This window comes from Astyanax mexicanus, chromosome 10 (genome assembly GCF_023375975.1).
Source record: "Astyanax mexicanus isolate ESR-SI-001 chromosome 10, AstMex3_surface, whole genome shotgun sequence".
In the NCBI taxonomy this organism is placed as follows: domain Eukaryota; kingdom Metazoa; phylum Chordata; class Actinopteri; order Characiformes; family Acestrorhamphidae; genus Astyanax; species Astyanax mexicanus.
Window position 1 is genome coordinate 9,557,114 of NC_064417.1, and position 15,541 is coordinate 9,572,654.

The following is a 15,541-nucleotide window of genomic DNA, read 5'->3' on the forward strand; positions in this document are numbered from 1 at the left end:
AAACACCCACTGCTTTGTGTATCCACTCACTGGTCACTTTATTAGAAACACCTATCTTGCACTTCCACTTAGTGGCCACTTTATACACGCTTTGTGTATCCAGTCATTGGCCACTTTATTAGAAACACCTTATACCTTGCAGTTCCACTAACTGTCCACTTTATTAGAAACACCTACTGCTTTGTGTATCCACTCACTGGTCACTTTATTAGAAACACCTACTGCTTTGTGCATCCACTCACTGGTCACTTTATTAGAAACACCTACTGCTTTGTGTATCCACTCACTGGCCACTTTATAAGAAACACCTACTGGTTTGTGTATCCACTCACTGGCCACTTTATTAGAAACACCTACTGCTTTGTGCATCCTCTCACTGGCCACTTTATTAAAAACACCTACTGCTTTGTGTATCCAGTCATTGGCCACTTTATTAGAAATACCTACTACCTTGTGCTTCCACTCACTGGCCACTTTATTAGAAACAACGACCTTATGCTTCCTGTCACTGGCCACTTTACTAGAAACACCTACCTTGTGCTTCTACTCACTGCCCACTTTATTAGAAACAACTACCCTGTATGTCCACTCACTGGACACTTTATTAAAAACGCCTATCTTGCACTTCTACTTAGTTGCCACTTTATTAGAAAAACCCACTGCTTTGTGTATCCAGTCATTGGCCACTTTATTAGAAACACCTACATTGTGCTTCCACTCACTGGTCACTTCATTACTAAAGAATAAAACTACAGAGAAGGCTTAGTCCTCAGGGGCTTCAGGGCTTTCTCCTGACCCCTCAGTGAAATGGCTCTGTCTGCACTTGGCAGTTGAGTTGTGGCTTTGACTTTGTGTGGTGTTGGATTTCAGTTGGCCACAGTGTATGATCCTGATTGAGGCGTATGCTGAGCAGACCACGGCTGTTTAGCAAATGGATTTCATTTTCAGCTACTTAGAGACAAATAGAGCTGTGATCAGCAGGAGTCTGGTATGTATAAAGGCTTAAATTGTTCTACTGTTGGGTTAACTTGAGTGGTATTTGCACTTTCTCAGGCATAATTCTCCATTTTTACTGTGGGCAAAAAAGCTATTATGTGAACTTTAGTACTGATACCTGCTACAGACTATCTGTAATCTATTGTAGGTGATTCAGTATTCAGCATTTTTCAGGACTCAGAATTCAGTAATTCAGCATAGATGTTTCACTGGTCATAGTTTAAATTTCTCTGTGATGAATACATGGGTGCTTTGGGCATTTTAGGCTGAGCGGGTTCTTTTATCTGAACCAGCTATTTGACTTTGTGCCTTGGTCTAAGGAGTTTTTTTTTCCTCTGACTGTTGGGGAATTGTGTGTGCTGTAGTTGCGTTTCTCACTTTTTTGACCATGGTTGGCCATATGTTAGCGATCTATAGTCATCAACCGTGCACTGTGCAGCTTGATTTAGGGCTTCAGTATGTCTTTGCTATCATAACAACGGGAAAAGTACACCTTGAGCAGCACAAAACATGTAAAAGGCCTGAGGCAGAGGGAACTGACCTGCTTGTTGGGGATGTATGCATGTTGGGGATGTGCCTATGTTTACAATCTACTGCTAAGCTAGCAATGAACATCTGACTGCTGACGTCTGCCTAGGTTGACGGGGTGTAAGATTGCAATGAGCAGTGCAACTCATCTTGTCCTGGTTGTGAGATAGAGCCCTGTGTGTTTTGCTGATGTGTATTATCATTGGGTTTGACAAGATGCTATGTAAACTAAATACATTTAAATTATTTATATATCTTATTTTTGATTAGTATCTACTATGCATTATTTAGTAACTACTATGAGTTAATCAATATTTACAATTAACTATTCAATACCTACTTTGAATTATTGAATTTTTGTAAATGTGATTTTATTTATCAAAGGTACAAACAGTAGGAAATGTAAGCGATTTTGTGAAATGGCTACAGCGGTATCATTTTTAAACTCTGGATTGAGTTTTCTGTCCTGACCACTCCTCTCTAGATGCGAAGCTCCCACGGGTTGCCAGATTGACAGTTGGGAAAAGTAGGTCACATGGTTAGGGACAGCCACTGATTTTCCAAGGGAGTGCAGATGACGTCACTTACCTAAAGCGGTACTAAAGCGTTCACTTTGCATTATGATGGGAGCTTGGGTTTTGGCGGCGTGCAAGGACACTGCAGCCTGTGGTTTCCTACCAGCGTCGTTAATTTGAATCCTTCTTCCACGAGCGTCAAATCTGAGTTTTGTTATTTTCCTTCACCAACCGAAACAAAGAAAACTGAACTAAACCAAGCTGCCCAAGGACAGACGTCCCCGGCGGTGCTGGCTGACTATAGCGTTGGGGAACAAGCCGCCGCTGAGTCAGAACCGACGGAACCGGCCATGGGTAAGATGACCTCTCTCTGTGACTCCCGAGCTAGTTAAACACACACATAGTATAGCGCTAATCTTCACATCTCTGGCACCACGCAGGGATAGAGTTTCACGTTATGAACTACACCTCACTATCATTTTCCCTAGACAAACAAAGTAGTTTAGCTTAGCTGGTTAGCTGAAAGGTAAGTCAGGTTATTAATTAATAACTGACTTTAGGGTAGTTCGTAACATTGACATATAGTGGCAAATGACGCCGAGTCTTATTCTGTAGATGATCAGTGAATGTACTGCGCTAGTGGTGGTGGTGGTAAATCACCCAGCTATGGTTAGCAACCTTACTGAAGCTCAGTGATTACCTGTTCAGCAAAACAAGTAGCGAGCTCACCAGTTTCCATGGCTGCAGCACACTGTCTGTATGCCGTTGTTTATACCTGGCAACCCTGAGTGTGGAAATTGGGCTTGGGGAATGGCAGTGGGCAGCTTCAGAGGCCAAAACCCACACAGACTGTTACTGTTACTGTGACATACTACACAGTTCAAATAAAAAATACTGGCTAAGCTCTGCTCACACCAGCTGTTGCTGCTTAAACTCTGAAGATACTTCCTGATTAATATTATGAGATACTACAGAAAATAAAATCCTTAATGGTCTTATGAAGGTATTATTAATTGTTCAGTATACATTATCATTTTTCTAGTATGACCTATGAATAAATAAGTTTCTTATTTGAATTTTTAAGTATTTACTTTGACCCAGAGTCTCAATGGCCAGGTCACCACAGGATCAGAAGTGGCCTACCTCCTTCATGATGGTCTTCCAACCTCCTTAATCTCTTTCCATGGCTCACCTCTGTGGCCCACCTTGGCAAGCAGGTGCAGGATGGGCAGCAGGAGGGTGTAGTTTGGGCTGTAGGAACTGGCCGTGTTCACCAGCGCCATCAAGAGCGCCTCGCTGCCTCCTTTCGAGATCATGTAGTGAATCCGTCTGTCTGTGCCTAAAGCAGCCAGCAGCCAGAAAAAGAAAATCAACAATCATCCTCATTTATAATCATTTTTCTCAGAAACCGGAAAAAAATCTGGGTCTAATAAGATCCAGCCACATGCCAAGAAGGCCCCGCCATCTCTGCCACAGGTGCTGCTTTTTAATAATCTGCTATGGTAATGATGCTTCAGCTTATTTTCTGATTTCTTCTGGCGTTTTCCAAAGTTTCAGTGGAGAGAACTTCGTGATTAGAGGAGGGACGGTGCTGGAGGCGGGAGAATAACTCTGGCTAATTGCTTTGTGGTAAATTAATTTCAGATTAGAGGATTAGTATCATGTCACTCCTCCCGTACAAGCACATTCAGTCATTCACTCATTGATATTTAAATCCTTGTCATGAATGCAGAGGAGATAATGATGTGTATTGTGCTTAATGTGGCTGATATGTGATGTGTGGTTCACTAGACGTATTGCATGGTTGTAAACATTTGCTGAAGACGCTAATACATCGTAATGAACCATGTATTATCTAATTAACCAGGGAGTTATTCCTACACAGTGTTGGGAAGGTTTCTTTAAAAATCTATTCTATAATTGCTGATTACTGATCATATGTTTAAAATAAATGAGTAACTGAAAGTCATCCAGACTATGTGTTAAACAAATCAAAATAATCAGTGATGCATTCAGGTGTCTAAACTGGCTCTTATCTGGGGTGCTGTTAACTTGCTTAACTTGTTTCTGAGGCTGGTACTTTTAAAGAATTTATCCTGTACAATAGAGGGAACCCTTGCTCTTCCTTTTCTTTCTTTCTTGCCATAATATGTATTAGAGCATTACTCAAATAGAGCTATTCACTGTATACCTGTAACTCTACCTTCACAACTTTACAACTGATGCTCTCAAACACATTAAGAGACAAGAAATTTAAGTAATTAACTCTTGATAAGTCCAGCACAGCTGTTAACTGAAAGCTCACGTTCCAGGTGACTCTACCTCATAAAACTGACTGAGAAAACTCATCCAAGATGTGCAATTATGAAACATATTCTATAAAACTGGGTTTTCTTTTAGAATTACCTGCAGATAGCAGCTCATCCAGCACGTTGAGGATGTTAAGGGTGCTCTCGAGGTCTCCAGCATTCTGAAATGAAAGACAAAAATCATGTTGATCTTTCAGTCTGTCTGTTTATCTGTCTGTCTGTCCATTCATCCATACATCCAATCATCTAAGTATCTATTTGTATGTCCATCCATCCATCTATATTTCTATGTTGAAGTATCTATCCACCTGTCTTTCTGTCTGTCCATCAGTCTATTTATTTGTCTGTCTGTCCATCCATCCATCTATTTAATGATCTATCTGTCTGTCTGTACAGTTATCTATCTGTCTGTACTTCTGTCAGTCTTTCTAGATATCTGTCTATCTAGTTGTGTACCATCTGTCTGTCTAGATATTAACTTATCTGTCTAATTATCTCTCCTTCTGTCTATCGAATTATCTCTCTGTATGTCTGTCTGTCTAGTCATCTTTCCTATCTGCTTGCCAAGTTATCCATCTGGCTGCATGTATAGTTATCTATCCACCTGTCTGTCTACTATATATCTGTCTAGTTATCTGTTTATCCATCTGTGTAGTTCTTTATGTCTGTATGTCTAGTTATCTATATGTCTGTCTTCTGTTTGTCTAGTTATCTGTCCGTCTGTCTGTCTGTCTGTATAGAAATCTGTTTGGCTGTCTCTTTATCAGTTCATCTGTGTGTGTATGTGTTAAGCCCCTATATAGGGAGTGAAAAAGACCACAGTAAACAGTGCTGTTTCCTCAGTGATAGTTTTATCTAGAATTTAACAAAAATATATTATAAAACAAGGCTTATTTACATTCTCTTCAATTCAGTCTTTTTACATATAAATAGAATTTAGACACATTCCAATACATGAATGATTTCCAGCGCCTAGTGTCACTACAATAGCTACAACTTAAGAACAGTAAGATAATAATAAAAAAATATAGAAATTCCTTTTCTGACAACACAAAAGTATAGAAAGAAATATTCAAACTCAAACTCAATTTTCCACTAGGTATATGTATACTTTTTCTCTTCTCAAAACATATCTCAGGCCATAACTCACATTATCTCTTTAAAAGTGTTTCTAACAAAATGAACAACACATCTGAGAGTTTCTCTCTCTATTATGTATAAATGTACTACTTTGTTTGAATTACAGATGAATTACATAGACTAGTACTGATCACAATTATCTAACTAAGCACACACATTTTATATAAACAAAAGCATTTTAAAATGGCGGCGGTGACCTACTTTACTAGCAAACTCAAAGATACACACAAATCACATATGAAAATGTATAAACACACTCTAACCACAAAAATATATATTTTCTACCGGAATTTCATACACATTTGACAGACATCTTTTCTTATGTGCTCCTAAAACAATGCTAGCTATGGCCATTACACACTAGCTCACTCAGCAAGTCTGCTCTGGAATTTTCCAAAAATACTTCAACCATTTACTGAGTTAACTTGTATTTATAACCATTAAGCTTATACTGTTGACTTAATATGGCTTTTCAGTGGCATTTCAGACAGTATAAAACCCTATTTTGTTGGTTTCTTACCTGAATACAGGGAGTGAAAAAGACCACAGTAAACAGTGCTGTTTCCTCAGTGATAGTTTTATCTAGAATGAGGAAAACGCTGTGGTCGCCCCCTAATGTCTGAATCAAGGCATAGCCACACAATCACAAATCACTCTAGCAAGTACTATTAGCTGATTTCCAATTTATAAAACAGCTAGACTTAATGTTTATAAATTATTTTGTTGCTGCATGATTTCACCATAGTTTTGAATTTTTTCATAAATTAATTTGTAAATTAATTCTTAAGTAATTTTAGCTCAGCTTTTACCACAGATAATTGTTTTTAACATTCTGTTTTTAAAGTACTATGCAACACATCATGTATTATTGTTCTTTTTAACTAGTTACATATTTATTTACATGTCTGTCTGTCTGTCTATCTGTCTGTCTGTCTGACTAGTTATTTTTCCATCTGGTTGTCTGTCTGTATGTCTATGTATCTATCCACTATCTATCTGTCCCCTTATATTTCTGTCTTTCTATCTAGTTATCTATCCATCTGTCTGTCTAGTTATCTGTCAGCCTGTGTTTGTCTAGTAATCTACCTATCTGTCTGTTGACTTATCTGTCTGTGTATCTGTCTTTCTTTCTGTGAAAATGATAAATTATAGTGATTAGATATGTTTATAGAAAGATCATTTTCCGGTGTTAAACAGTGAACCACTTGTGTAAAGTGTTTTATCTCCTCCTCTAATCTCTGTAAGATTCTATGAGTGTGAAGCTGCATGAGAACATAAAACCCTCACAAGGTCACAACACAGATCCATCATTACGGCTTTTAGTGGGAGGAGACAGGTTTTAAATGTGTGTGAATGAGAGAATGGTGAAGAAATATCCCGCTGTTAACACACGGTGTGTGACACAATACACACACACCAACATTCTGACACACCACCCTTCTGCCATCTGGGAGAATTACACACTTTAATGATTTAATGATTCCAGACTGAAGAGCTTGGAAGTATGTAGTGTGCACAATAACTGTGCCAACTGGCAATATAGCGCCCAAGATGAAACAGCAGATATTCATTATTAGTTAATCAACACTGCACTTTCCAAGCGCTCCAGTCTGTCGGTAATGTCTGAGACGCTAACTGGAGATGCTAACTGGGTTGTGTATTGAATCTAAATTTGATCTCTCTTAAATAGCTTTAAATATTTAATGCATGAACTCCACCAGACCTATGAATTTGCCTTGTGCTACCTGGCACCAAGTGTATTGTTTTCAGCAGATCCTTAAAGTCATTTCATTTGTATGGTGGAAACCTTATGAGCATCAGTGAGTTTTGGGTGTCTGGAAACACTGGAAACAACCTCCACAATCTGCCTGATGTCATGGAGATGATCTGACCTAAATGTCTAGCCATCACAATCACCCTTCGACACTTTATGCACATGTTATAAAATGGTGTAAATGTATCAATCTCTTCAAGATGCATTGAAAAATTAAATTCTTCCCAAGTGAAACACCAGTAACAGTATGACTTACTGGAGACACATTACACTCAAGTGTAAATGCGTGAGGCTAATATCTTATCAGAATACAATCCAGACGCTAGTCCTCAACAAATCAACTGACTGTTTATTTACTTATGTGTCTTCTTCTTGAACTCACTGTACCCTGGGAGGAGCGGATTGAGGAGGCCAACGAGAGGAAGAGGGCGAAGTATGCAGAGCTTGTGGGGGAGTGCCGGAACAATGGGTGGGGAGCACGGTGTGAGCCCATTGAGGTTGGATGCAGAGGGTTCGCTGGCCAATCTCTCTGCAGGGCCTACAACATCTTGGGCATCAGTGGGGCCTGCAAGCGAAGGGCCATTAAGGAGGCCACTGAGGCAGCAGAAGTTGCCTCAAGGTGGCTGTGGACAAGGAGAGGAGAACCGTGGGTGTGGTAGCGCTACCTGGACACAAGCTGGGGCCTGATCAACCCCAGCTGGGTCGCCTGGGTGAGAGTGTATGATGTTTGAAAGACCCGAAACACTCCGTGACCCCAGGTAACATCACTGATGATGTGTCCAGGTTGCATCAGTAGATGTATATGACAAAAAATTGTATAGGATCTTACAATAGTGAGTTCACCCCTCACATTTCTGTAAATATTTTACTATATCTTTTTAAAAGACAACACTGAATATATGACACTTTGACACAATGTAAAGTACACTGAACAAAAAAAATGCGTACATTTGCTTTTTTTAAGTAAATTTAATTTCAAATAAATTTAAGTAACTTTTCAAGACTTAAATGTTACATAGAGTACATAAGTAAATTGAACTTCAGTCAATCCTTTCTTTTAGTAAACGTTACTTAATTTATTTTTGCTGAATCAATCCTTTCTTTTATTAAACTTTACTTAATTTCTGCATATAATATTACCTAATTACAATTACTTCATTTATACACTATTACTCAACACATTTATGATACATAATATATTATAATTCCTGAAATTTAAATATTTTTAGTTAAAGCACACATATTACACTGTCTCAACACATGGATGGCATGTAATAAATTCTTGGATGGCATGTAATACATCCTTTTTAGTATACCAAAAAGGATGTATTACATGCCATCCATGTGTTGAGACAAAAATAAATTAAGTTTAGTTTAATAAAAAAAAAAAGTTTAATAAAAGAAGTTTGGTTAATGTATTTACTCTATGTAACATTTAAGTCTTGAAATCAAGTTGAAGTTACTTAAATTTATCTGAAATTTACCTAAAAAAAGGAAATGCAGAAAGTTGTGAAACTTGTGAAACTTGTTTTAAGTAAATTTTACTCATCATTTTTTTCAGTGTAGTCAGTGTACAGCTTGTATAACAAAGTAAATTTGCTGTGCCCTCTGTCATGCCTGCTATAGACTCTGTAGTTCAGAACAATATTTCTTCCGTTCACGTCTATGGACAAACTCCCTTTCAGAACTACAATCCCCAGCATGCATCCGCCAGTGTCACATGTCCAGACTTAACCAATCCTGTCTCACTCTCACGTTCTTCATCCCCAGAATTTTAAATAGAGTTCAGCTTCTTTTCATAATTTCATGTATCTTATGCCCTTCTGCTCTGTTTGCATCTGTGAGCGTCTGACTCATGTATGTAGCGTTACACCCTCAAAATAACTCAACACAGACTAATGTCTAAACCACTGGCAACAAAAGTGAGTACACCTCTAAGTGAAAATGGCCAAATTGTGCCCAAAGTGTTAATTTTTTGTGTGGTCACATTTATATTCCAGCACTGCCTTTACCTTCTTGAGCATGGAGTTCACTAGAGCTTCACAGGTGGTCATTAGAATCTTTTTCCAGTCCTCCATGATGACATCACAGAAATCTTGTGTGGAGGATTTGAGGATACCCCACAGATACTCAACAGGGTTTAGGTCTGGAGACATGCTTGGCCAGTCCATCACCTTTATCTTTAGCCTCATCTGGACAGAAGTTGTTATCCTTATTATATTGGAAAACTGATATATAGTCCAGTTCCTGGAGGCAGGGGATCATGCTCTGCTTTAGAATGTCACAGTACATGTTGGAATTCGGCTCCCCAGTGCTGGAAGCACTCATACAGTCCCAGACCATGATACTTCCACCGCAATGCTAGACTGACAGCTGACGTGGTACTCCTTTTGGACTGCTTGTCTTCAGCAAACTTTTTGCAGGCTTTCTTGTGCATCAGCTTCAGAAGAGGCTACCTTCTAGGACAGTACCATGCAGACAGAGTTTATGCAGTGTGTTATGTTACTTCTGCAACAACACTGGCAGCATTCATACATGCTTTTTTTTAAGCCACGTGGTCTTAGCTTATTTGGCTAGTTCTGGAGGTGACTCATCCTGAAAAATGTATGGCTGTATGACTGAAACTCAGTTTTAGGGTGTTAACAAACTTCTTACAGCCTAGGCCATCTTTGTGGAGAGCAACAATTGTCACATCTTCTTGCCATGAAGTGCCATGTCTAATGTCTAGTTGCCAGTAGGAGAGAATTACACCCTAAACATCAAATGAACAGCCCTGTTTACTTGTAACATTAATGAGTCACATGACACCAGAGAGTGAAAATGGCTAATTTGGGTGTACTTACTTTTGTTGCCAGCAGTTTAATGACTTTGCATTAATGACTTTGCATTAATGACTTTGCATTTCATGGGCACAGCAAATTTAGGACTGACTGGTGTGTAAAATCACAATAAACCACCCAAAAGAGCAAGTGTGTGGTGAGAGTGATACGTTTAAGATCCTGCTACATTGCCTTTAAGAAGGCGGGTTCTTCTCCCCGGGCCAGGTCCCAGAAAGCCTGATGCCTGCTGGGTAACAGTAGGAGACTGGTTCTAATCCCAGCATGTAGTATGTATGAGTGTGAACGAGTGTGGCTCCTCCATCCCCAGCTGTTCACCTCGGCTGCGCAGTGACAGACACACACTCGTGCGGGATGAATAAATAAATAAATAAGCGGCTTCAGGACACAGTGGCCTGGGCGTCTGCGTCTGCCTCAATTTGAATTAGCAACAAATCCCATTTCAGGCACCAGCAGCTCTGTGTCAGAGCCGCTGAGCTGAGGGCCACTGCGGCGCTGGATGACAGTCGCTCTGACGAGAGCAGCGGGAGAGAGGAGGAAGCTCAGAGGAGGGCGAAGGAGGGGTTTACAGGACCCTGTGTCTCACTGAACATAATACACTGCTTTATTCATCTCCACAGACATACTCTCTCTCTCTCTCTCTCTCTCTCTCTCTCGGCACAGTGTATCATATACACATTCTTACCTACCTACCTACCTACCTACCTACCTACCTACCTACCTATCTACCTACCTACCTACCTACCCAACTACCTACCCACCTACCCACCTACCTACCTACCTACCTACCTGCCTACCTACCTACCTACCGACCTACCTACCTACCTACCTACCTACCTACCTACCTACCTACCTACCTACCTACCTATCTACCTACCTACCTACCTACCCAACTACCTACCCACCTACCCACCTACCTACCTACCTGCCTACCTACCTACCTACCTACCTACCTATCTACCTACCTACCTACCTACCTACCTACCCAACTACCTACCCACCTACCCACCTACCTACCCACCTACCTACCTGCCTACCTACCTACCTACCTACCGACCTACCTACCTACCCACCTACCTACCTACCTCCCTACCTACCTACCTACCCACCTACCTACCTACCTACCTACCTACCCACCTACCTACCCACCTACCTACCCACCTACCTACCTACCTGCCTACCTACCTACGTACCTACCTACCTACCTACCTACCCACCTACCTACCTACGTACCTACCTACCTACCTACCTACCTACCCACCTATCTGCCTACCTACCTACCTACCCACCTACCTACCTACGTACTTACATACCTACCTACCTACCTACCCACCTACCTACCTACCTGCCTACCTACCTACCTACGTACCTACCTATGTACCTACCCACCTACTTACCTACCTACCTACCTACCTACCTACCCACCTACCTACCTACCTACGTACCTGGTAAAATTAAGTTTGGATGAAAAAAAACATGAAATGACATGGAAACATGCTGTTTGCAATTAAATAAAGTTACAGGAAACACTTTATAATAACTTTCATTAATATACCATTAACTAATGATTGATAACATTACATTTTAAGAAACTTAAAAGTTGCTATCACATTTGTAAATACTAATGAACGCATTGGCAACATGAACTCTCAACTGGTTTAAAATGTGCATATACTAGCGATATTTTAATGTTCAAATTCTGATAAGCTAATAATTTGCTAACATTTTTAATATAAATATCCATGCTGATAAATAAGTGTCATGTGTGAGCATTTGTTAATATTCTAATTCTGATGAACTAATGCTTTGTTCACATATACTTAAAATTACTTAAAAATATATTAATGAAAGTTATTATAAAGTGTTACCAAGTTATGTAAGTAAATGAAAGAAACCCTTTTTTTCTATTTGTGTTTTTTATACTTAAACTTTAACGTTTTCTGACTTGCGGTTGTATCTGTACACAGTAACTACCTACATACTTATCTAGATCTTGATCTATCTCAGAAGCCTGACTCCTCTGATGATGTGGCCTGTCAGCAGGAGGGGGATTTATTTGTTAACACAGGCTAAATTTGCCGCTCGGGTCTGAGCTGCAGCTTTTAAAGAAATCCACAGCAATAATCAAGGTCAAAAGGTCACATTCTGGCTTTTGACTGCTGTGCATGTGTGTGTGTGTGTGTGTGTGTGTGTGTGTGCACTTGGTCCTGATTACAGATCTGAGTCTGGGGGGGTATTACAGTAGCTGTATTTAGTGCAGGAGGGATTCCTCTATAGCTCACATCACAGAGGAAAACAGTAACCAGCTGACACTCTGTTCTAATCCATACAGACAAAGCAGCACCAGTGCTGCACTCAATCCAGCCCATGAGCTCATCCGTGTATCAGAAACCACTGCCTCATAGCTTCACATTGATAGTGGTCATCCAGAGACTCTTCTTCACTCTGTTTATCTGTCTGCCTATCTATGAATGCCTTCATTAGACTCTATAAACCCACCTATAAGACAGTACAAAGATTTATATACATATTTATAAAAAGGTATAACAATTTCGGTTACACTTTCTACTAAATCCATCTCTAATAAACTCTATAACCACATTCATAACATATTATAATGCATCCATAAAGCCTCATAAACATGGCTATAAATATTTATAAAAATGCATAACCCATCATAGCCATGTTTATTATACATTATGAATTGTTATAATAATACATTATAAGCTGTGCTTATAATATATATGTTGAAATAACATAGTCTGTCACTTTTCTTGAAGTGCACAAAGACCTGTTATAATACATTATTGTGATTATAGTGATTATAACTAATATTTACTCAAGACAATAATATTTCATTAGTGGTTAAAAATATATTTAGAACATTATGCAGGCTGTGTTTATAATTACAGCTTTTTTTTGCATAATTCTGCAAGCTAAATGTACATGTTAAAACAACAGCTATTAATGCTGTTAATGCATGATGATCACCATTCATTATGCATAACAAACATGGCTATAATGGGTTATACAGCTTTATAAATATGTATAATTATGCTTATAATTCCTTATAAATGCATTATAATCTGTTATGGGTATGTTTGTAGAGTCTTCTAGAGATGACATTCATAGAAACTGTTACCAGAATTTCTAGCCATGATTATTATGCATTATAAATTGTGATCATAAAGCATCATCAGCTGTGTTTATAAGATGTTTTATTTCAAAACCAAGAACCTCAACAAAGCTGCCCTAACAAAGCTATAATTACTTTAAACCATAATTAATACACTTACATTAAATATTATAATAGCTTTTATTAGTTCATAATATATTATAATGTGTTGTTGTACACTTCAAGTAAAGTGACAGATGTCCATCATGGGAATATATTAATAATGACAGATATTTTCATATATTTTAATACAGATTTGTAACATATTACAAGCACAGCTTATGATTCATTAGAATCACAATTCATAATGCTTAATAATGTCCTATACATAGTTAAATAAATACCTATGCTCATGTTTATAATGCCTTACAAATGCATTATGAGTATGTTTATGGTGTCTAATAGATGCGTCATTCATAGACATTGTTACTGAAACTACTATTCTTTGTGTCCAGCTGTAAATGAACTTTAGCTGCACAAACTGGAACTTAGCCCGTTTTACCTTGATAGAAAAGGACTATATGTGTTCTATATCTGTTCATTTGTTTACTATTACTGTATACTACCATATATTACCAGTCAGAATATATGTTTGGACACACCTTATATTAAGTGTTTTTTCATTATTTTAAAATGTTCTGCATTGTAGATTAATACTGAAGTCATCCAAACCATCCATATATGTTTTATATTTTAGATTCTTCAAAGAAGCACCTCCTGCTGATGACAGCTTTGCATACCTGAGCTTTTCTCAGTCAGCTTTATGAGGTAGAGTCACCTGGAATTCAGGCTTTCAGTTAACAGCTGTGCTGAACTTGTCAAGAGTTAATTACTTGAATATCTTGTCCTCTTAATGTGTTTGAGAGCATCAGTTGTAAAGTTGTGAAGAGGTAGAGTTGGTATACAGTGAATAGAACTATTTAAGTAATGATCTAATACATATTATGGAAAGAACTACCCAACTAAGTAAAGAAAATTAAAATACTTAAAAAAATGGTGATCAGTCAATTAGAAAAGTTCTAGAACTTTGAAAGTATTCTTAAGTGCAGTCACAAAGACCATCAAAAAGATTATGATGAAACTGGCTCTCATCAGGACCACCTCAGAAAAGGAAGACCAAGAGTTACATCTCTTGCACAGGATAAATTCATCAGAGGTACCAGCCTTAGAAACCATGAGTTAACAGTACTGCAGATAAGAGCAACTAAATGCTTCACAGAGTATTTTGGTTTGATTAACACTTAAAAAATATTGAATGAGAAGGTGTGTTCAAACCTTTGACTGGTGGCTTTTGGTCTTTTTTTGAGTTTTTTAGCAGGTGTTTGCATAACAGTAAAGATGTACAATCATTTATGCTTATCTACATGTATTTGAACATACTGGCCACTTTTTCAGAAACCCCTCTTGCTCATGTTTATTAAAGGTCTATAGCTCATCTGTTGATACACAGTTAAACATTCTCTAGACGTTGATTACTGCTCAGTGTCTGACCATACAGCTACTCCTGTACAAAGCTAGCAGTGACCTGTATATAAACCTCAGTGACACTGATAAACTGAGACGGTTCAGAAGAAGCTACAGTCTGTAACTCTACACCGATATAGGGGATCTATAACTTACAGCTTTACTATACTGCTGACACACGTTCACTCACTGACCACATGATGAGCTAACTATATGTCATAGTCTATAACACATGAGAATCTCATAAACAAGCACACTGTACATGTTTCCAATAAAGTGGCCAATCAGGGACTGCATAGTGTAGGTGTTTTAATAAAATGGCCAGTGAGTTGAAGCACAAACTAGTAGGTGTTTCCAATAAAGTGGCCAGAGAGTGGAAGCACAAACTAGTAGGTGTTTCCAATAAAGTGGCCAAAGAGTGTAAGCAGAAACTAGTAGGTGTTTCTAATAAAGTGACCAAAGTGTGGAAGTAGAAACTAGTAGGTGTTTCTAATAAAGTGTTTCTAATAAAGTGACCCAAGTGTGGAAGTAGAAACTAGTAGGTGTTTCTAATAAAGTGTTTCTAATAAAGTGGCCAAAGAGTGGAAGCAGAAACTAGCAGGTGTTTCTAATAAAGTGGCCAGTGAGTGAAAGCACAAAGTAGTAGGTGTTTCTAATACAGTAGCCAAAGATTGGAAGCACAAACTAGTAGGTGTTTCCAATAAAGTGGCCAGTGAGTGGAAGCACAAAGTAGTAGGTGTTTCTAATAAAGTGGCCAAAGAGTGGAAGCAGAAACTAGTAGGTGTTTCTAATAAAGTGGCCAG

The 15,541-nt window shown here is 38.6% G+C and overlaps 1 protein-coding gene across 2 annotated transcripts in view; it reads right to left on the minus strand.

Moving 5' to 3' along the window:
* Positions 1–15,541, minus strand: part of LOC111195774 (cytosolic carboxypeptidase 4) — a 367,388-nt gene that overhangs the window by 293,662 nt on the left and 58,185 nt on the right. For both annotated transcript variants that reach the window (XM_049483983.1, XM_049483982.1), the window contains 2 exons: positions 4,446–4,509; positions 3,232–3,378 (listed from right to left, as the gene is read on the minus strand). In XM_049483983.1, the coding sequence (XP_049339940.1) occupies positions 3,232–3,378; positions 4,446–4,509 (211 nt within the window). The remainder of the gene's footprint in view (positions 1–3,231; positions 3,379–4,445; positions 4,510–15,541) is intronic.